Here is a 19,478-nt window from a genome sequence, read left to right as displayed (position 1 = left end):
TACTGTACTGAAGATTAATGGATAAAAAAAACACACAAACCCTCATTCATATTAAATTAAGCACCAGAATAAAAGGTCATTCAGCAAAACAAAATTTGAATCTAGCTGTCACTAGTACAGCTCTTTGGATTTGAATGCCTAAGAGGTAACTATGTACACACACACTTAAACAGATATATTCAATATCCTTTTTTTGCATCACAGTGTAACCATACTACTTCCCAGATGGTTTGCTTGGGAAATAATTCTTCAAACAGAAGAGGGAAGGGACAATTCCTCTTTAGGGAAAGATTACTCTTACTTTTAACATGAAAGGTATAGCTAAAGTGCAGTAGAGACTTGAAAGCCCATCAGACGAGGATAGCAGCAGCCAGCAGAGAGGAACAATGCAAAGTTTTTCTTACGCCATGTAAAAGACATTGTATTAGAAAGGAGCAGATTTCCCAATGTAAGGCTTTTCCATATTATTCATGCTATCAGCAGCTATGTGGTGTTAGTGTAAAATATCATCCAATCCGTTCCTCCTCTCATAAATTTTAGAATATTAATGCAAAAATCATGACATAAAAATTATTCAAATCTCTTGAAACAGTGTGCAGGAAAGTTCCCATCAGTGAACTTTACATACACACACATACACACACACACACATAGTGGAAGTGTCTGACTGAGTCACCCCACAAAAAGCAGCAGCTGGGGGAAATTACAAGTTGATGCTTATTTCACATAACTGTTTATTACAAAATGTGCTCAGGGATGATTCAGCCAGCAAATCAAACGGCCCTTAAAAAACCTAGCATGAAGAAGTCAATTTGCATTTTTTTTTACCTGCTCCCCAACTTCCAACCTCCCACAGGTAACAGCTAGAGGCTCTGGCCACTTTCACACACAAAAATAATCCTGTGTGTTTAAGGACTGCAAGAGCAAATCACTTCACTGATATCAACCTCTTTATCCAGTGCATTAAAAACTATGTAGCTACATGGAACCAGCCATAAAAACTTCAGTGGATGTACAAGTCCCTGTTAAAGGTACAGTACCGAGACATTTTACATGACATTAAAAATAAGAGCTGCATATAGTTGCATCCTTTGATCTTGAAAACTTTGCTAAGACATTCTTTCTTAAAAGAGCAAAGTTTAACTTTCTTAGGAATGTTTTGATTTCGGTCAGACCTTATAAGTTAGTTGACCTTGTAAATTATTATTCCACCCTCGCTTCTCGTTTTCTTTAAATAAAAGCAAGGATTTATAAACCTCAGCCAGTTACAATTGACTAAACCTTTAACCAACCTGCCCAAAGATACACACAAGCTGCAGTACTTTAAAAAAGAAAAAGAAAAGAACTAATGGTTACTACAAAGTTATGTCCTTCTCACTGCAAAGAGAGCACAGAAATTGCTATGTCTGGGGTCATGGGGAAGGAACATGCCTTACATTCTCTCTAGGACTGTTCACGCAGGCCTTCAACAAAATCCTGGGGCAGGTGATGGGCAAAAAAGCATGCACAGAAGGAAGGAGCATTTAAAAAGCACAGTTCAAAAGAGAGCGCTAGCTATTAAAAGTAATTTGAAATTAGGGAATTATTCCTCTAGTTTGTAGAAAAAGTCGATCCAAAACAACTGTTCACACAGGAATACATATACAAAAAGAGGGAAACTTACACAAAGAGGAAAAGGCAAAAGATGGCCTTTTGGGGAAAGGGAGGGGGGCACAAAATTACACTACTCAGTTTGGAGGTTTCAAAAACGCAGCGATTTTCTCAGCCAGCCGGACCAAAATCCTTTTTGCATTAGTCTTTATAAAGCATGTTCCACAGGTTAATTGTCCAAAGAGAGAGAGAAGTGTTCCCATTTACTCCCAGCCATTGTCTTTGATCATGTGGGCAAGTTCAATGATGAATTTTCCTTCTTTGTATTTCTGACTGCTTTCAAACGCATGTTCCTAGGCAAGAAAATAAAATATTAGATTCCGTTATCCGCCGCTTCAAATATGAACGCTTCTTAACGTATCCGTTAGGGGCAAGGCAAGAGTACTGCTCAGCTTAACTGTTGTACTTTATGCACTTTGGCATCACTGTATGAACGAAAGAGGGATGACCTGGTTCAAACCTCAACAGGTCAATACTTTACACAGGTGAGCAATGGACTCAATTATTGGCAGATGACTGTTGATTTAAAGCAAGAGTGGAAACCACTTTCAACCAGAGGACTAGATCAATCAGTGGCCAATCCTCCATGGGCATATGTGTCAGGTGGGCACAGCTGCTCACCTACAAGTCACCTGATTCCATATGATCCGTAGAGTGACCTGAGCAAAAGCCGCAGGGCTTGTATTTGGTGCCATATTTAAGCAGCGCCAAAAGCAGGAGAACTCAAAGGCTCCTGATTGCTCCTTTTCAGCCACAGCTTTATCTAACAAGCTCCTGGTGTCAGGTAAATGGTAGATGGGGATGGCCAGCCCAGAACAGCCTCACTGGAAAGCCTGAAAGGTCTAGTTAGGCTCAAGGGCCAGAGGTCTCTCCCAGTTGGTTTAAAGCCGGTAGATCCCTGGCTAATCCTGGTAGATCATGGGATCCTTATCATGTACAAAAAGTTATGGGGGGAAAGCTAAAAAAACTCTGTGCAATCCTCCACCCAAAAAGCTCAACAACTCTGGGCAAGCCACCCACCCCACGCACGTTCCTCCTTTCTCCAATGACAATGGGTAGATCACTGCCAGTTTTTTTATACTGGAAGTAGATCACAGTCTCTTGGGAGCTGGGCATGCCTGGTTTAAAGCTATCCCATGCTTCTTTGCCATTGAGAAACTATTCAGTACCAACAACCAGAATTTAATGAAGATTACTTTGGGGTTTGTTTTATTCCTATCATCTACAATATCAGACTTTGAGGAATGCAAATCCTATGGAAATTAACTTCCTTTAGGTACAGTTACAGCAGAGATGACCGTGAGGCTGGTTCCCGCCCAGTGTCAGAATCCATATCCTATGCTTTATGAAATACTGTGTGCATCACAAAGTCCCCGTGGTGCTGGCATGTAAGCTCTACCCAGGCAATCCTGTCCCAGTGAAAAAGGAGTAAGTGTATGGGGGAGCCCAGTCAATGTCCTCTGTTGATGCCGTTTGAGGTGTGGGGCCAGACATATGGCAATGAGGGAAGCCTAGGCATACTCCAGAGGAAGGGGTGGGGGAAGTATCAATGCAGAGCAACGCAAAGTCAGTCGTACTAAAATTAGTAGACCCATTGAAAGTAATGGATGTGGCTAATGGTGGACCATTAATTTCAATGCGTCCACTGAAAGCAGGGCTTTGGCCACATCACCCTGGGAAGAGAGAACTGTTAAACTGCTCTGGGAATTATAGCGCTGGAAGGAGAATAGGGGCCTCCTAACAATCTACAGCCCCCAGAATTATTGAGGGGGGGGAAGCCTTGGCTGTTTAAAGTGGCAGCATGGTGTTTTAATTGTATAGTGTGAATGGAACCTTGGTTGGATACAACCCTTTGAATTTAAGGTACAGTTAATGTTAATAAAATAAATTTTCATTCAAGTGCCTTTATGCTCCTGGGAAATGGGAAATTTACTTCTTACTCGGGAAGACTTTGCAAAGAAAAGACTATGTACTATGAAAACTGAAAATTCTAGGAAGGAACCCGGGCTCTCCCTAAGAGCACCCCATCCCCAGTGGCAGTAGTCCTGCACTCAAGTAAGTAAGAGGGATGGCAGAAGGAAAGGTCCTCATGCATCAGTAACAAAAGCAGAATCCCTGGCAGGTGGAATAAAAGATACCCTTGCAAATTCAGTGGCTCTGAAAACTGCTTGTTATGAGCCCCTCACCATATGTAAGCAGGGTCTGTGTCAGGTACCTGCCACACTTCAAAGCAGCAAATATGAACTGAAATTCCTATTTCTAGGACCCACTCCAGGTCTGAATGTAATTTGCTTTAAACAGTTGCTTTTTACATTGCTGTAGCCTGCCCTGTGCCTTTCTTGGGGTGGGTGGGTGGGTGGTAATAACAACAGTAACTACAAATACAAATACCACTAGAGGAAGGCCAACTGGTGATGGAAGATCGGGCTGCCTCTTTAAGATGTGGATAACTTTTACCCATGGATCTGAATTGTAGCCAGACTTGGTCAATTTATCCTCAGGCTTCTTATCATGCCACCAGTCTGACAAGAACACAGGGTATCAAAAAGGAACTGACAAGATCCAGAGGGTATCAATGTTGGGGTACTCAGACTAGATCCACTGAACTTTAGTGTAGAGTAGACTCAACTTTAGTGAGTCTGCTCAGAGTAGTACTTAGTTGGCGACAACACAGATACTCCCACATTTGCACATAGCCTATTTCAATGACCAGACAAATCCAAGCAGTTGCATGTCCAAAAATGGGCAAATGCTTACGTATTTCCATCCAAGAGTGGTTTTGCAGTTTTCACAATAAATATCTGCTACTGCATGCAAGCCTGTCAGAAGAACTCTCTCTTCCGCAGGACCACAGCCCACATTCACCCTGCAAGAGAGAGAGAGAGTGGGAAAAGCATAAGTCATTTTATAAGAATCTTCCTTCCCCTCCCATTAATATAAAGATATATGCAAATGCTAGATGCAAAATCTCAAGATCATTCACACCAGGATTTTTGGCAAATATTTCCAACGTCACACAAAGAAGCTATTTTAAAGCCAAGATGCTTTGCTTGTTCCTCCTTACATACACCAAGCTTTTGAACACAAACCAAATAAAACATCTGTGCGACTTCCGACCTAGTGTTAATTACAAGGTAAATTGTTTTAACCAGTGCCATTTTTCTAGAAAAAGAGGTGCCGGAGCTCATTATGAAGTTCTCCCTTGTTCTCTTAGAATGGCAATGGTGCCCACCTGAGAGGTGCTGGAGTTGAGCTCTGGTGAGCTCCAGCTGGAAGAAAAAAAAGCCCTGGTTTTAACTATGGCTTTGTTTTTATGTTTCTTTTAAAGGTGAAGGCAAAGGACCCGTGGACAGTTAAGTCCAGTCAAGGGCAACTATGGGGTTGTGGCGCTCATCTCGCTTTCAGGCCGAGGGAGCCGGCGTTTGTCCACAGACAGCTTTCTGGGTCATGTGGCCAGCAGGACTAAACTGCTTCTGGCACAATGGGATACTATGATGGAAACCAGAGCGCACGGAAATGCTGTTTACCTTACCACCACTGTGGTACCTATTTATCTACTTGCACTGGCATGCTTTTGAATTGCTAAGTTGGCAGGAGCTGGGGCAGAGCAATGGGAGCTCACCCTGTCGCAGGAATTCGAACCACCGACCTTCTGATCAGCAAGCCGAAGAGGCTCAGTGGTTTGGACCACAGCACCATCAGCATCCCATGTTTCTTTTAACTATGCCACCAACAGAAGTTATTACCTACCTTGAAAGGATTTTAATAGATACTCTAAAGAAGAAAAAAGTTGCATTGTAAAATCTATAGTTAGAATTATGTTTCCATATGTGCTGGTTCCAAACATAACTTTTTTGGCAATGCTAATTAAGAGGAACATAGAAAGCTGTCTTATATCAAGTCAGCCCACTAGTCTACCTAGCTCAGTTTTGTTTACACTGGTTGGCAGCATCTCTCCAGGAACCTTTCTTATCTAGACTTGATTGAACTGTGGCTCTTTTGCATGCAAAGCATGCACTCTGTTACTGAGTCATAGTCGTTCAGCCCTCAGAAGCTTTCCACATGTGCCTGACTGAAGGATGTGTGGCCTTCTGCAGGCAAAGCAAAACCCTTCTCTTAGTCCATTCAAAGTATCTGAAAACCACAAAATACCAGATGCTAGGGAGCAACAGCAAAGAAGGGCTACCGTATTTCAGCCATGTTTATGGCTTCCAAGACATCTGCCGGCCACCGTGGGAAGCAGATTGCTAGACTAGACGGACTGCTGGGTTGATCCCATAAGGCTCGACTTGGGTCCTTGCGTAAACCAAGGCAACAAGCCAATCCACTCACATGCTATTGTTGTAAAATAGTCCTCTTATTCCACAGAAAATAATAATTGCACTTACACTGAATTAAAGAGGTAGGCTCGCCCCTGGCTTCCCTGAAAGGACTGTAAAAGAAAAAGAAGACATATACATATATATATATATATATTTTTTAAAAAAACACTAAAACATTGTCTCAATGAAGAGGCAAATCAAAGCATTCCACCTGAACTTTGAAACTAGTACATTGTATGTTAAGTGCAAATTCAGCTGCATGTATTGTTCCAAGTAATTATTCTTCCGATCTGCCACATGGGGCTAGAAACTCATTGTCTAAGCTCTAATCTCAAAACCAAATCTTTCCCCAAGTGTTTGTGCAGCTACTGCTAGGTATAGTGCCTTCTTTAAGCCAACAGTGTCTGACACTGCTGCAATAGACAAAAGAAAAGGTATGATAATTAACATAACGTAGTATAGCAAAGAAAGATCTGGCACAGTTCAAAACCTTAGCTATAGGAGTTAGCTGTTTTAACACACACTGTTTTAAGGCAATCCACTCTCTTCCTTCCCCATCAGTAATATGGGGACAGTAACAGTCTACCTTACATTATTGAAACATTATTGAAATAAAACATGTGAAAAATACATGGATTTGCCTCTCAATAATTTATTGCACTCACTTTGCCCTCTACTTTTCTGTGTTGCTTATTTAGTAAGCTAAATAAGTTTTAAATAAATTTTGCTTTTAATTAACTTTGGTCATTATTCCCTAAACTAAGCCAAAAAATGACACAGGTGTAATTGTATAGGATTACAGAAAATTAAAATTGGATAACTAGAAAACATACGAGTTCACTGGGCATTCTCCATTTGGCTCTTGAGCTATTAGAGTTTCAAGTTGGGGTGTGTGTGTGAAGCTGTCAAAGTGCTCCCCACCCCACTACAGCGTTCTAATGTGTTAGAAGGGACACAATTAAAACTGGAGATTTAAAATTGACACTCAGTTATAACTGGTGCTTTAAAAAATGAGTCTGGAGAGCCAACCCCTTGGGTCTTTGCCCCCCAATAAAATAAATAAATAGGAATTGCCATTCAAATGGTGTGTGATCGATTATGTGGGGGGGTGTCTCACCTGCCCCCCCAATATATTATTCAAGTTGGCACCCCTGGGTCAAGCACTGTCTGAAGGGGAGATGATGAATGGGGGAGCAGGAAACAAATTAGAATCAACCCACCAGAACAAGCAGCAAGTCTTAGGTCCTCCTCTCCCCATTTTACCAATCTGGCTGGCTCCCTTTTTTGGTTAAAAAAACAGATTCCCCCTCCCTGCAAAAAGCCAACTAAAGCTAGTCTTTAATTCTTGTGCTAAGCTATCAGGCCATCAAGGAGATAATATGAATCTGAGAATGTTCTTAGTGAACAAAGTCAGAAGGAACCAATCTGAGACAAAATGGTAATACAGTGGTACCTCGGGTTAGAGACGCTTCAGGTTACGCATTTTCAGGTTGCGCACTGCGCCAAACCTGGAAGTACCAGAACAGGTTGATTCTAGGTTTTGGCGCTTTGCACATGCACAGAAGCACCAAATCGCGATCTACGTGTTCGCAGATGCGGCGCTGCAGGCTGCGAATGCTGCAGGTTGCAAACATGCCTCTTGCACGGATCACATTCACAACCCGAGGTTCCATTGTATTCAGTAAAACTGTTCCTAGCAGTTATCTAGCAACCTCTTACAAATAAGCTCTATGCGGTTACTTATGACCTGGTGAATGCCCAGATTCAGCAGGATTGCCATTATAGAGCACGTAAAAGTTCACATAGGTCAGAAATTTAATACAACATGTATACTATTCCTAAATAATTATTTTTATTTCAAACACTGTCAATCCTGGAAACATTGTTAACTAAGTGGCAGAAAATGTTGCGGTGTGTAGATGGCAGACACACAAAGACTCTAGAGTCCATGATGCTAAAAAGTATCACATATGGAAGATTCAGAATTCCTGAAGGAATGTCTGTGTCCATTTACAGTTAAATGGAAGAATTGATAAAGGATAGAGTAACACATAAACATGCTAACATTATCATGAGCTAGAGCATTCACAAGTTTCACTGAAACAGATGCCACCAACCCTTAGGAACCTCCAGCTACACAGTGGTACGATCCATTTTTAAAATCTGAAATAAGAATCCCCATACAGTCATACCTTGGGTTGAAGTAGCTTCGGGTTGAGCATTTTCGGGTTGCACTCCGCAGTGACCCGGAAGCAACGGAACGCGTTACTTCCGGGTTTCGCCGCTCGCGCATACGTGGTTGCTTTCACTTCAGGATGCGAATGGGGCTCCGGAATGGATCCCGTTCGCATCCAGAGGTACCACTGTATTAATAGTTCTCCTCAGAGTACCAGATGCTGAGCAGAAAAAAACAGGAGGTGACAGCCCCTTTCGCACTACATGCAAATTTGTACAGGAGGAGATGGGATTCTGCACCACCTAGAACCCACATTGTATTCATATGGAATGCAATTGTATCAAAGCACCTTCCTAGACTCCCTAGATATATACAGTACAGTGGTACCTCGCAAGACGAATGCCTCGCAAGATGAAAAACGCGCAAGACGAAAGGGTTTTTCGTTTTTTGCGATGCTTCGCAAGACGATTTTCCCTATGGGCTTGCTTCGCAAGACGAAAACGTCTTGTGAGTTTGTTCCCTTTTTTCTTAAAGCCGCTTGAAGAGGCGCAGTTGCGACGGACCGTGCTTCGCAAGACGAAAAACATCGCAAGACGAAAAGACTCGCGGAACGAATTAATTTCGTCTTGCGAGGCACCACTGTACTTGAAATTAACCTCTTGAATTCATCATCATTGCTACCTAATAGGTCAAAGGGGAATACAGATCTCAAACAGGAATTTGAATACATAAAAATGGCTGTAAAATGATGTCTATTCCATAAACCAGCAAAATTTCCAAGATTACCGGTACTTCATTTGGTTTTCATTACCACCCTGTCAGAAGAGATCAGAGAAAGTTACACCATATATTTTAACATATGCTGTGCCTGAGAAAACGTGTGCCAAAATACTGATGTGCAGCAAACAGCAAAATTGTGAGTCACAAATTTATGGCTTATAGCCATAAGTTGTTATTGTTACTTATAATACTCAGGGTTAAGAATTTTATTAGTGCCTGTTTTATTACAGCTTAGTTGCCTTTCCAAGTATTGGCTCCTGTGATTCATATTATTTAATTGTTCAAGAGCTATTAACAAGTCCCATGTCCAATATACATCAAGCAGGGTAAAATGGTCTTGCAGTTGAATAAAAAAATAAGATTAAAAATTGCAGTGGTACCTCAGGTTATGAACTTAATTCCTTCCGGAGCTCCGTCCTTAACCTGAAACAGTCCTTAACCCGAGGTACCACTTTAGCTAATGGGGCCTCCTGCCGCCGCCGGTGCACGATTTCTGTGCTCATCCTGGGGCAAAGTTCTTAACCCAAGGTATTACTTCCAGGTTAGCGGAGTTTGTGACCCGAAGTGTTTGTAACCTGAGGTACCACTATTCAGGCAAATAAATAGCCTGTGGGAGGGCTAGAGGGAGGGAAATGAAGCTAAGCCAGTAAGATCAGATTCACAAGGTGCTACACCCCTTCTTTACAGAATTTGTACGCAACACAATCACAGCATCACACATATCTGTACCATCCACTAGCCATTGCCATTTGTGTGCAAAGTGTACACACACACACCTCGGCAATTAGTAATATTTGTTTCAATGTCAGCGCATGAGGATGATTGAAGCTAAGCTGCTAATAGCTCTCTTTGGAAGGTTACCCAGTATGTTACTGCAATAGTGGGAGTTCCTAGGAAATCTGCCCTCCAATATTCATTCCTGGAAGAAACAGGAATTCCGGATGAGCACCAGAATTGGTGGGTTGCAAGATACACCGGAAAGCAATCTTCCTCCCATCTTTTCAGCAGCGTGAGTGATTCACATATCACCACGCCGTGTAGTTTGCAAACCAGGGAGTGTTTGGTTTTATTTTAAGGGCAACAGTGAGTCAACTAATTGCACTGTAGTGTTTGTTTTTAAAACAGGCATACCCAATCATTTACACCTTTAAATTACTGCTATGTATTCAATTTTCATCCCATCACAGTCTTGTGAACATACCTAATTAGGAAAACCAGGCACTGAAAAAATCCATAACTGTAGCGGAAACCCTCACCTCTCTCTTGTCATCTAAAAACTATACCAATTACCCTAATTAAGTACGTTTAATTACAGTTACATGACCCTGTCCCACCAACTTATTAGTCACAGTATACTAAACTTGTAACAATTAAAGAAGATGGGTGTTAGACAAATTGTCAGTCTGAAACCATTTTTAATGTTTAGTAGATTGTTTATTATGTTTTTACCTGAGAATACAATACTATTTTTAACACACAGGAAGTACAAAATTATATGAGGTTTCTTTACAGAATATACTTTGTTTAAAAAAATTATTCCCTTAATTTTGATGCAAAATTGGCTGGGGGTGAGGGGGAGAAACAAAAATCAGTGGAGGGAGCATTTCTCTTGTCATTTTTCCTTTATTGTGTTTCTGTGTGGTAAGCTTAAATCTGCAGCACAAACCAGTGCTGTACCAACTGCTAACAAATGCATACTCTTCAGAATATATGCATGTAGATCGCAGCATATAGCAATCATGAGAGACCCCATTGCTGTGAGGGAAAATCTGAATATCAGATGATGCTCTTCCCAAGGTCCAAATTCCTCCCCAATGCACATGAAGAGTGGATACAGAGCAGGTGAATATGAATATATGCTTGGGAGAATATGGTCTCTCAGTTCAGAAACATAGAAACTCCCAAATCTTTGCATAGGAGTTGGGAAAACTGCCTGGTGAGAGGTTTCTTCATATATACAGATCTCAAAGAAGAGCCTTGATTCACAGTTGTTACCAAAAGTCCTTCAAATGAATGCATAAAGGGGAAAACAAGGAACAAAAGAAAGTACAGTGGTACCTCGGATTAAGTACTTAATTAGTTCCGGAGGTCCATTCTTAACCTGAAACTGTTCTTAACCTGAAGCACCACTTTAGCTAATGAGGCCTCCTGCTGCCGGAGCACGATTTCTGTTCTTATCCTGAAGCAAAGTTCTTAACCTGAAGCACTATTTCTGGGTTAGCGGAGTCTGTAACCTGAAGCGTATGTAACCCGAGGTACCACTGTAGTTTTGAAAAGCATGCTTCCTCACTTCAGGAATGCTCTCACTGGACAGGTCTAGCTGCAGAACATACACAGAAGAAACCCACCCACCCTTCTTTTTCAACTGACCAGATATACATCTCTGCATACTTCAATCCATTGACTATTTTCTTCACATGGCTGGCTAGTTGGTTTAGATTTCATGTCTGCATACTAGATCTTCTGTACTTGAATATTAAGAACACATTAACATTTGAACATAGTGTAAGTTACACAGTGATTCTCTTTAGAAGAATCATGCAACAAACTAAAACAAGCAGGTTAGTCACATTACCTCAAGTGACCACAACCCTGATCAATGTGCTTCACATTAAGAGCACTTCTTTTAAAATATCAATTACACATCATTCCGGCCTGAGAAGAGAACAAACACACCTCAAGAAGTAGCACCTGAACACAAACAGAATGTAATCAGGAAATACATTATGTAAATTCTTATGCAGTGTATTTCTAATAGACCCTGAAACACATAGCTTTTGGTGTATCTTTTTGTCTCATTATGGCAGTTACAAACAGGCACCAGATCATGCATTCATGAGGTCTAGAGACAGGCCACTTGCCTTGGAAATTAGTTCATCATGATTGGCTAGATGGGCTCTGCAGTGGATACAACTGTAGGTCCGATGACAGTTTGGTAGGTAAGCCTGGAACGTTTTGGATTTTGTCATTTTTACCATCTCTGTGGCCAGTTCTTCACTCTGATCAGGGCTGGCACTTGAAGAATTACAACTTTGCTGAACTTGCTGACAAAAGAAACACTGGAAAATGCAAGCAAAAGCCGTTGTTGTTCTGGAGTGTGTGTGGCAGCTTCCACACAAACGCCACAGAAGAAACAATCAAAACCTGCAACGGAAGAAAGAAGCATATAAGCCACTTCAAGTCTTTTTATAGTACATATTTCTAATTAAACATTTAACTTCTCCATTTCATCATTAGTGTAAGTTTAAAATAAAATGGGTACCTTAAGTTACATGCAGTGTTGCTCCCTGTTAAAATATCATGCCTGCATGTATATGCCACAGAGTCCTACATGGGAGAGGAGAGGAGGGGCCCTATTCTTGCACTGTAATACTGAGGTGCTCCCAACCTCCCATCCAAAAGGGAGATGGGAACACTGCAACAGAGGGCTGTATGCTAACACAAGCACTGGAAACTCAAGGGTGGTAAAACAGCTGGATGAACAAAAGGCAAGCGTAACTAACATTCCACTCAGCCAACACAAAATAGTTGCTGGGTAGGCCAGCTATGAAACTTTCTGCCCATAGGTTCCCCACAAAGTAAGTGCATTCTGAAGTCTGTTTGTTTAAATCAAACCATAGTTAACCACAGGTTGTCAGGTTTGAATGAAACAAGTAACTTGCAGCCACACTGGAGAAGGAGGGGAAAGACAGGGAGCATATGAGTCCAAGGCTCACTTGGCTCATTTCCATCACAATAAGCCATAGTTTATAAGGATGTTTAAACACAGCTAAAGCCCAAATAAATACTGAACTATGTGGATTCAAAAACTTTGCAGTGTAGCCTCTTCGAACAGCTTTCTATAAGAAATACTGCTGCTCAAAAGGAAGATAATTTCCAGAAGTTTGGCAGACGGTATCACTCCATGAATGCCCGACACTCATAAACCTCTGTTCATTATCAGCCAGCTGAAGCAAGAGACACATTCTCTTCAGATTCTCAAGCTTCAGGGTGGTCTCATTTGATTCTAATATGTAATAATGAACTTAGGGTCTGGAGACCACAGACATCTAGTACCAATGCTGTATCCCATAATAAATCAATCTGAGTGAAGATAGAGGTGGGAAAACACTATCAACATTTTAACCATTTCTTTATCAATTTCAACAAGGACAGTCAAGAAACTGGGATTTTCCATTGGTAGTAAAAATTAGAAAGGCACAAAGATTATGGTGTGGTAGCAATAACAAGTGTAAACAATAACTCCCTCCAAAAAGGACTGTTGTCAATGCAGTACCATATATTATGCAGCCAGAAACAGCAAATAAGAACAGGGACAACCATTAAGGTAATATGGGGTTTGCAAGCCATAGTTTGGTGCAATGTCTGAATTCTAAAAACTGGTGTTATATGGGTGTCACTACAGAGGCTGCTTCAGCAAAGAGATGGGAAATGAAATTGTGAACTTGTATGCTGGGAGAAAGGAGGGCCATAGCAAACAGTTCTAAACCATAAAAGTGCTTGTTTAATATTTGGAAGCTCAAATCATAGTTTAGGTCCTAAACTATGGTTAGTTACAGTGACTGATCTGAGCCTCTGGCTAATTATTCAGTCATAGTGGTGGCTGAATAATTCCTGTAACAAGATAAATGGGGGAGTGGGCAAGAGGAGAAAGCAGTAATTCAGTCTTTGGACAATATAAATGTATAATTAGATATAATGTTGGATTCACAAACCTTCTTAAAATTAATGAGCCTGTGCCTTGCAGATCTAAGGTAGGCAACATGAGGCAAGGCATTCACCTAAAATCAAATCTCAAAATTAAATTTATTAAAATCAATGGCAGTAATTAATCCAGTTCTTAGAGAGAGAGAAGGGAATTCTAAAGGAATTTTAATACTGTATTGCCAATGGCAGCACATTTAAAGTTTATTAATTGTGTTTTGTAAGTTGAAAATAAAAATAGTTTACATGCTTCAATGCATGTGATAATGTCACAGATTTGAGTTTTAAAGGATTATTTTTGTGGACATAATGTTTTTTGTTTTACATTCAGATATTTTAATCTGGCTTCATTTTAACTTTTGTTTAAAGTTTGTTTAAATTTGTAAACTCATCAATTCTCAACTATCCTACTTTAAAGCTTATGTGCAGAGTGTCTCATGAACTTCACAATTATGTTTCTTGTTAACTAAGACCAGGGATGCACAGATCCCCCCAGTGGTGCAAGGAAGTGCAATAACCCCTATCCTCCCTCTGCTGACTAGTCCTTTCCCTGAGTTCTTGAGGAACTGCAGAGAACATGGAGGAACATGCTTCCCTTTGCACTTCCTTTGTGCAGTTTTGCATTGTGCAAAAATCCTGTGAGAAATGAAACATGAATAGACCCCTCCCATGTTCTTTGGCATGCACAGATAACTTCGGGGCGGGGGGAGGTCTTGTTTCATCCTTTACAGATCTTCAGAATAAGCAATGGGACCTTCTCAGTGCTTCCCCACAGTCTCTGGAAGCATTTATAAAGCACTGGAATCAAGGGTTGGGTCTTTCTGTATTTTTGACTGGGCTGTTGCATAAGACTGAACCATCTGTCAAATCTTCAAGACAAAGTTTTTTCCTCCCAAACTCCACCGCCACAGGCACAGACAGGAGATATAGGGGAACCGAGGGCTCAAGGATAATAACTGCCTAACAAGTTAAGCCAAGGATTTCTGAACCCTTGATTAAGTACTATTCATATACCTTTCCCTGATATCTGCAATCTGCCTGGCAGTGACATAGATTGTGCATTTAGTGTGGTGGCACCCGGTTTATAGGCAGTCTACCTAATTAAATCAAGCTGGCACCAACTATAATGAGTTTTAGGCACCAATACTTAATTATTTCAGGGAGCATTCTGATGAAAAGGATTAACTTGTTTTTTAGAACCTTCTTGTTAGATGACCCATTCTGTGCTTCTGTTTGTTTGTATTTTTAATGTAGTTTGGTTCAATTGTATTTGTTATGTTGCTTTGGTTTTAAACCAAAGTCATATTGTACACTACATAGCTTTCAGTTTTGTGGTATAGAAAGGAACAAACAAACAACAGTAGTTTCCTTGAAACAGACCTACATGAATTGTCATACCTACTGCAACCAAAACAGCACCATCCACACACTACAGGTGTGGGCGAATCCTGAGGTTTACAGAAGTACCAAAAAGAGAGAGATGAAAATACAGTAGAGCTCAAATTTACTGAACTATGAAAAGACTACCCTTTTAAATGTGTCAGCAAATCTGACTGAGATTGTAATAACAACTACCCAAGCCCCCCCCCATTCCATTTCACAACACTAAAGGAGTTTTGTCTCCTAAAATACTAACTATACACAAGGGCATGCTGTACAAATCTGATATTCTCTGCCAAGCCCCATGTGAAAACAGGTTCAAGCATTGGAACATATGTTTTTTCATATGTTTTCTCAAAAACATATGTTTTTTCAAACATTCATTCTAGACGCAATTAAGACACAATTTTCATTTTCATCATGCCCTTGCTACTCCCAGTTGAACATGCTACCCATTTTATTAGATGGATAAATAAGTGTTATTTTCATGTGATATTACAATTCGTACACTGAATGAATACAATGTTAGCTCTTCTGTCTACCAGCATGATGTCATTTGAAGGAAAGCGTAATCTTAGTAGGCAAGCAGCAGCCAATCTTAAGCATAGTGGGCTGTCCTAATTCTGCACCCGGATGTATAAACAAATATTTAAGCATGTTAGCTGCAACAGAACGTTATCAGCATACAACAGATCTACAGAATATTAAGATATTCTCAAACCATTAAATAGCTTTTATCAGGAACACAAGCAACAGGTCATTTGATTCTATTATACAGCATGTCCCACTGCTATTTCATACATTATATTTATAGAGGTTTTGTACTATAATAAGCCTTAATTTCATTCATGTTTTTACCAAGCTACTAAAAGGGCTTCTATTAAATATGAACTACAAAAATTGGGGTTATACCCTTATCCATACTTATCTGAGAGTAAGCTGCAATAAGCAGAGAAGTATTTATTTCTGAATAAACATGCACAGTTGGTTTTTGCTAAGTTTAAAACCCCTAAGATTTGTTATGTAAGACACATAAAATGTGGCTGGATAATTGTTCATATAACTGAAGCTAAGTTGCTTCCCACCCCCCATTAACAGTAACCAAGAACTCAGAAAGATCAATCTTGTTTTCCTGCCTTGGACTTTCCCATGAAGTCTGTTAACGCTAAAGAACCTTTTTGATCCACCAGCCATCCAGACTGCATCAAATGTATACATAGAAATAGATGTTGCTGCATTGTAGACAGTGCTAAAGTGGCTTCTGTGAAAACACATTTCCATAAGACCATTTAATAGACCTCACCCTTACTAAACTTCAAACAATGCTAAAATAACCAGATACAAAAGACTTGTGAAGATTTGTTTTTCACTTTCATGGGCTGTTGTTAGAGTTTTCTAACCAAAAACTCACCACACACTCAGACCACAAAGCAAAACATCACTGCCTGCTCTGATTTTAACCAAAACATCTCCTCCTACCCTTTCTTTTGCCTGTTCCTCCTCTGAAGTGTAGAAACAATGGGTTCGGAGCCTTGTGGAAAATGCAACTTTTCACGGAGAAAGGCAAGGGCACTGCGAGAAGCAACATTCTAAAAATAAACATGCACCTCCAGTCTGCTTTGGACAATACAGCACGGAGGAGGGGAGGGGAGATGAACGGACGTGCAGCAGCAAAGTCCCAGCCAGCCTACCCACAGCAGCAGCAGCCAGCCCCTGCCACAGCCAGTCCGCGCCCGGTGGATCAAAACAAAAGGCCAACGGCGGCTGCAAACGGCTCACTTTCTGGCGCTGTTTACAAACAGTGTCTGAGCGCCCCCGGTGGGGTCGACCTAGAGCGCAGCGAAGCACGCTGGCTTCGACTTGCCCCGGGTGGGGGGTGTCCAGTTCTGGCACAAGGTCGGGGAGGAAAGGTGTTTTTCCAGCTTCATTTCCTTGTCCAGCCGCAGGGCGATCAGCTCGAGCCAGAATTCCAGTTCCTCTCTGCCCCGAATTCCAACCACCACGAAACCGAAAGGGGAGGGGGAGAAAGGGCAAGTTCTCTTTTCTGCGGTTAAATCAATGAAAGCGAAAGATCTGGCGAGGAAAAAGCCTCGAGGGCTGACGGAAAAGAGCAAGCCAGCATGCAGTCACAAACAAAGCAAAGCAAAACAGATCCGGTTCTGCAGCTGAAGCTGAACGCAAATCCCCTTACCTCTGGAGCTTACTTGTTCGAGCCATTGAATAGCAGCCTAGCAGGCTCCAAAACCACAAGAAACTGCAGAAGGGGCGGCACGTATAGACGACCCCCCCAGCTGCTCAGCACGATCGTCATAGAAAAATGTGCGAATCCGAGCAGCAAACAAAACGCCCCCCCCCGCACCAAACCGACAAAGAGCTTGCGGAGGCAGAGGGACACAAAACCGACCCAGAGATGTTTACTGTTCTACTGCCCCAGATAACAGGCTCAAGGACCGCCTGCATCTTGCAGGGAATTTCTGCGATGCTATGATCAGGGGTAAACATACCGCCCTTGTGGTGCGCAGCCCTGAAAGATGGAGGGGCAAAGGGAGTGCGGAGCGTGAGAAGGAAATTAAATCACCGACGCATACAGAAGATTACAGAACTGAATTGGCTAGGATAAGCTCTTGTCCCCCTCTCGGTAACACGCTAATTAAAAACAACAACACCCATCTTGCAAAACAATTTCTTTCTAAACAAAAAACCCTCATGGAGGCTATTGTGTCCCCTATTACCTCCACAGGCTGCAAAAGCCAAATCCCCCTGCACTCCTTTCTCAGACTGCTCAAACAAGGGAGAAGGAAGAGGGGAGCCTTTTGTGTGTATGCAAACAGATGCTTAAATTTGAATCTAAAAAAACTCTAGAACATACAAAGCATTGTTGCATGCTATTGGGTTTCTGAGCCTGTGCAGAGTATATTCCAATACACACTCACCTATAGCAATTCTATTAAGAAACTGGACTTCCATTTGAGACAAACTGGTAACAGGAGTCCCTGGCTAGCAGCTCTGATCAGACCTTTCTCAAGGATGCACAATTCTTTTCCTTCTACAGCAAATAGAAAAACAACTATTCTTTTCCTCCATGTGTTGGGAGATTTCTCTTCTTTTGTTCAGGATTTATTTATCTTTTAACGGTGAGCCCTTGGAAGAGACATGAGGCCCACAGACGCCACTAAAATTGGTTTTAGCCATTCTAAACTTTCAGTGTCACAACAAGACACCAAAAAAACTCAAGTAAATAAATCTAGCACTCAAGGACTAGTACGAGGCTCATAATATCACTTACTAAGTTGAGGAAATTTTAAAAAATAAAATAATTCTTTCTCCTCAGGCCAAACAGACCACATTACTTAAGGTTCTCATCTTAAGAGGCTCCAAGAGATCAGATGATGTTGAAATTGCTGTAAGCTGCCTCTGCCAAGAGGATGCAATAGAATATAAACATTGCAGTTATTAGCAAATTAATAAGTATTAGTCAAGGCCATCACTATCCCAGAGTATTTTTTTTATATTTTTCTGAATTACTTTTATAACACTTTTGTTTGTCAGATGCTCATTATCTGAATGCAATTGCTTCCCTGTCCTTTTGTATTACTGTTGCTGTCTTCCTAGGCTGCAATCCTACATACTTACACCTTGGAAATAACTGAACTTGAGTGTGGATTTTGAGTACATAAGCAGTAGAACTGTAGCCTGTTCATATTTTCAAAAGCCTTGGCTGGTTTACATAGAGGCTGGTTAAGCAGAGGCAGGATATCATCGCCCAAACAACAAACATCATTTTGGGAAGTTGCTGTAAGCCCCTCTGAACCTCCAGGGAATATGAAAATATAGTCAATAAAGAAGTTGACCGGACACACACACAATATAAATACCCTACCTCCCTCCAACAGAGGCAACCATACAGATAAAGGGATCGTCATCAGCCCCAAAGTTCACCCCCCCAAAAAAAAATACCTCTTGGATCACAAATGTTGGGGAGGAGGAAAGGACAAGTCCACCCCAATTATAAACTGATCCTGCCCATCAGTGACAACCCTTCCAGGAAGGATTACCTGAACTCCTCACAATCCTCAGGTGGTTTTTTTTTGGGGGGGGAGGAATGAAAGAGAAGGGGGAGGGAGGGAGACAAGACGCTGGAATGTGTGGGGAGCGTATCCCCCACCCTATCGAGATGCCCCCCCGCCAAACACCAACTCACACACACACACAGCCCAGTCGCCCTTTCTTCCTTCTTTCCTCGTCCCAGCCGGGAAAAAAGGGCAGGGGAACACCAAGCGGCCGTGGAGGTGGAGAGTGGCTACCTGCTGTGGGGGGCCAGGGTCGCGCCGCCGCCACCGCCGCCTCCTCAGCGAGCGCCGCCGACCATGCCCCGAAGCGAGGCGGGCAGCGGGGTGGGTGGGCTTGTGTGTCCTGTGAGGGAGGAGAGGGGGGGGTCATAGAAAGCGCCAACCGCCGCCGCTGCT

The 19,478-nt window shown here is 41.7% G+C and overlaps 1 protein-coding gene across 4 annotated transcripts; it reads right to left on the bottom strand.

Moving 5' to 3' along the window:
• Nucleotides 1-717: 717 nt before the first annotated feature.
• On the bottom strand, nucleotides 718-19,421 carry YPEL1 (yippee like 1). 4 transcript variants are annotated; one of them, XM_053369299.1, is made up of 6 exons: nucleotides 19,317-19,421; nucleotides 11,790-12,072; nucleotides 6,039-6,082; nucleotides 5,401-5,424; nucleotides 4,408-4,516; nucleotides 718-1,943 (listed from the first exon to the last, which is right to left on the bottom strand). In XM_053369299.1, the coding sequence occupies exons 2-6, from the start codon at nucleotides 11,904-11,906 to the stop codon at nucleotides 1,854-1,856; spliced, it is 384 nt and encodes a 127-aa protein (XP_053225274.1). In that variant the 5' UTR covers nucleotides 11,907-12,072; nucleotides 19,317-19,421; the 3' UTR covers nucleotides 718-1,853. The 4 variants fall into 4 exon arrangements, with proteins under 4 accessions (XP_053225274.1, XP_053225276.1, XP_053225275.1 ...); XM_053369301.1 differs by lacking the exon at nucleotides 19,317-19,421 and adding an exon at nucleotides 19,214-19,236; XM_053369300.1 differs by lacking the exon at nucleotides 19,317-19,421 and adding an exon at nucleotides 17,204-17,316.
• Between the last annotated feature and the right edge of the window lie 57 nt (nucleotides 19,422-19,478).

Source organism: Podarcis raffonei, chromosome 16, assembly GCF_027172205.1.
Source record: "Podarcis raffonei isolate rPodRaf1 chromosome 16, rPodRaf1.pri, whole genome shotgun sequence".
In the NCBI taxonomy this organism is placed as follows: Eukaryota; Metazoa; Chordata; class Lepidosauria; order Squamata; family Lacertidae; genus Podarcis; species Podarcis raffonei.
This window is presented reverse-complemented; position numbering and strand designations above follow the sequence as displayed.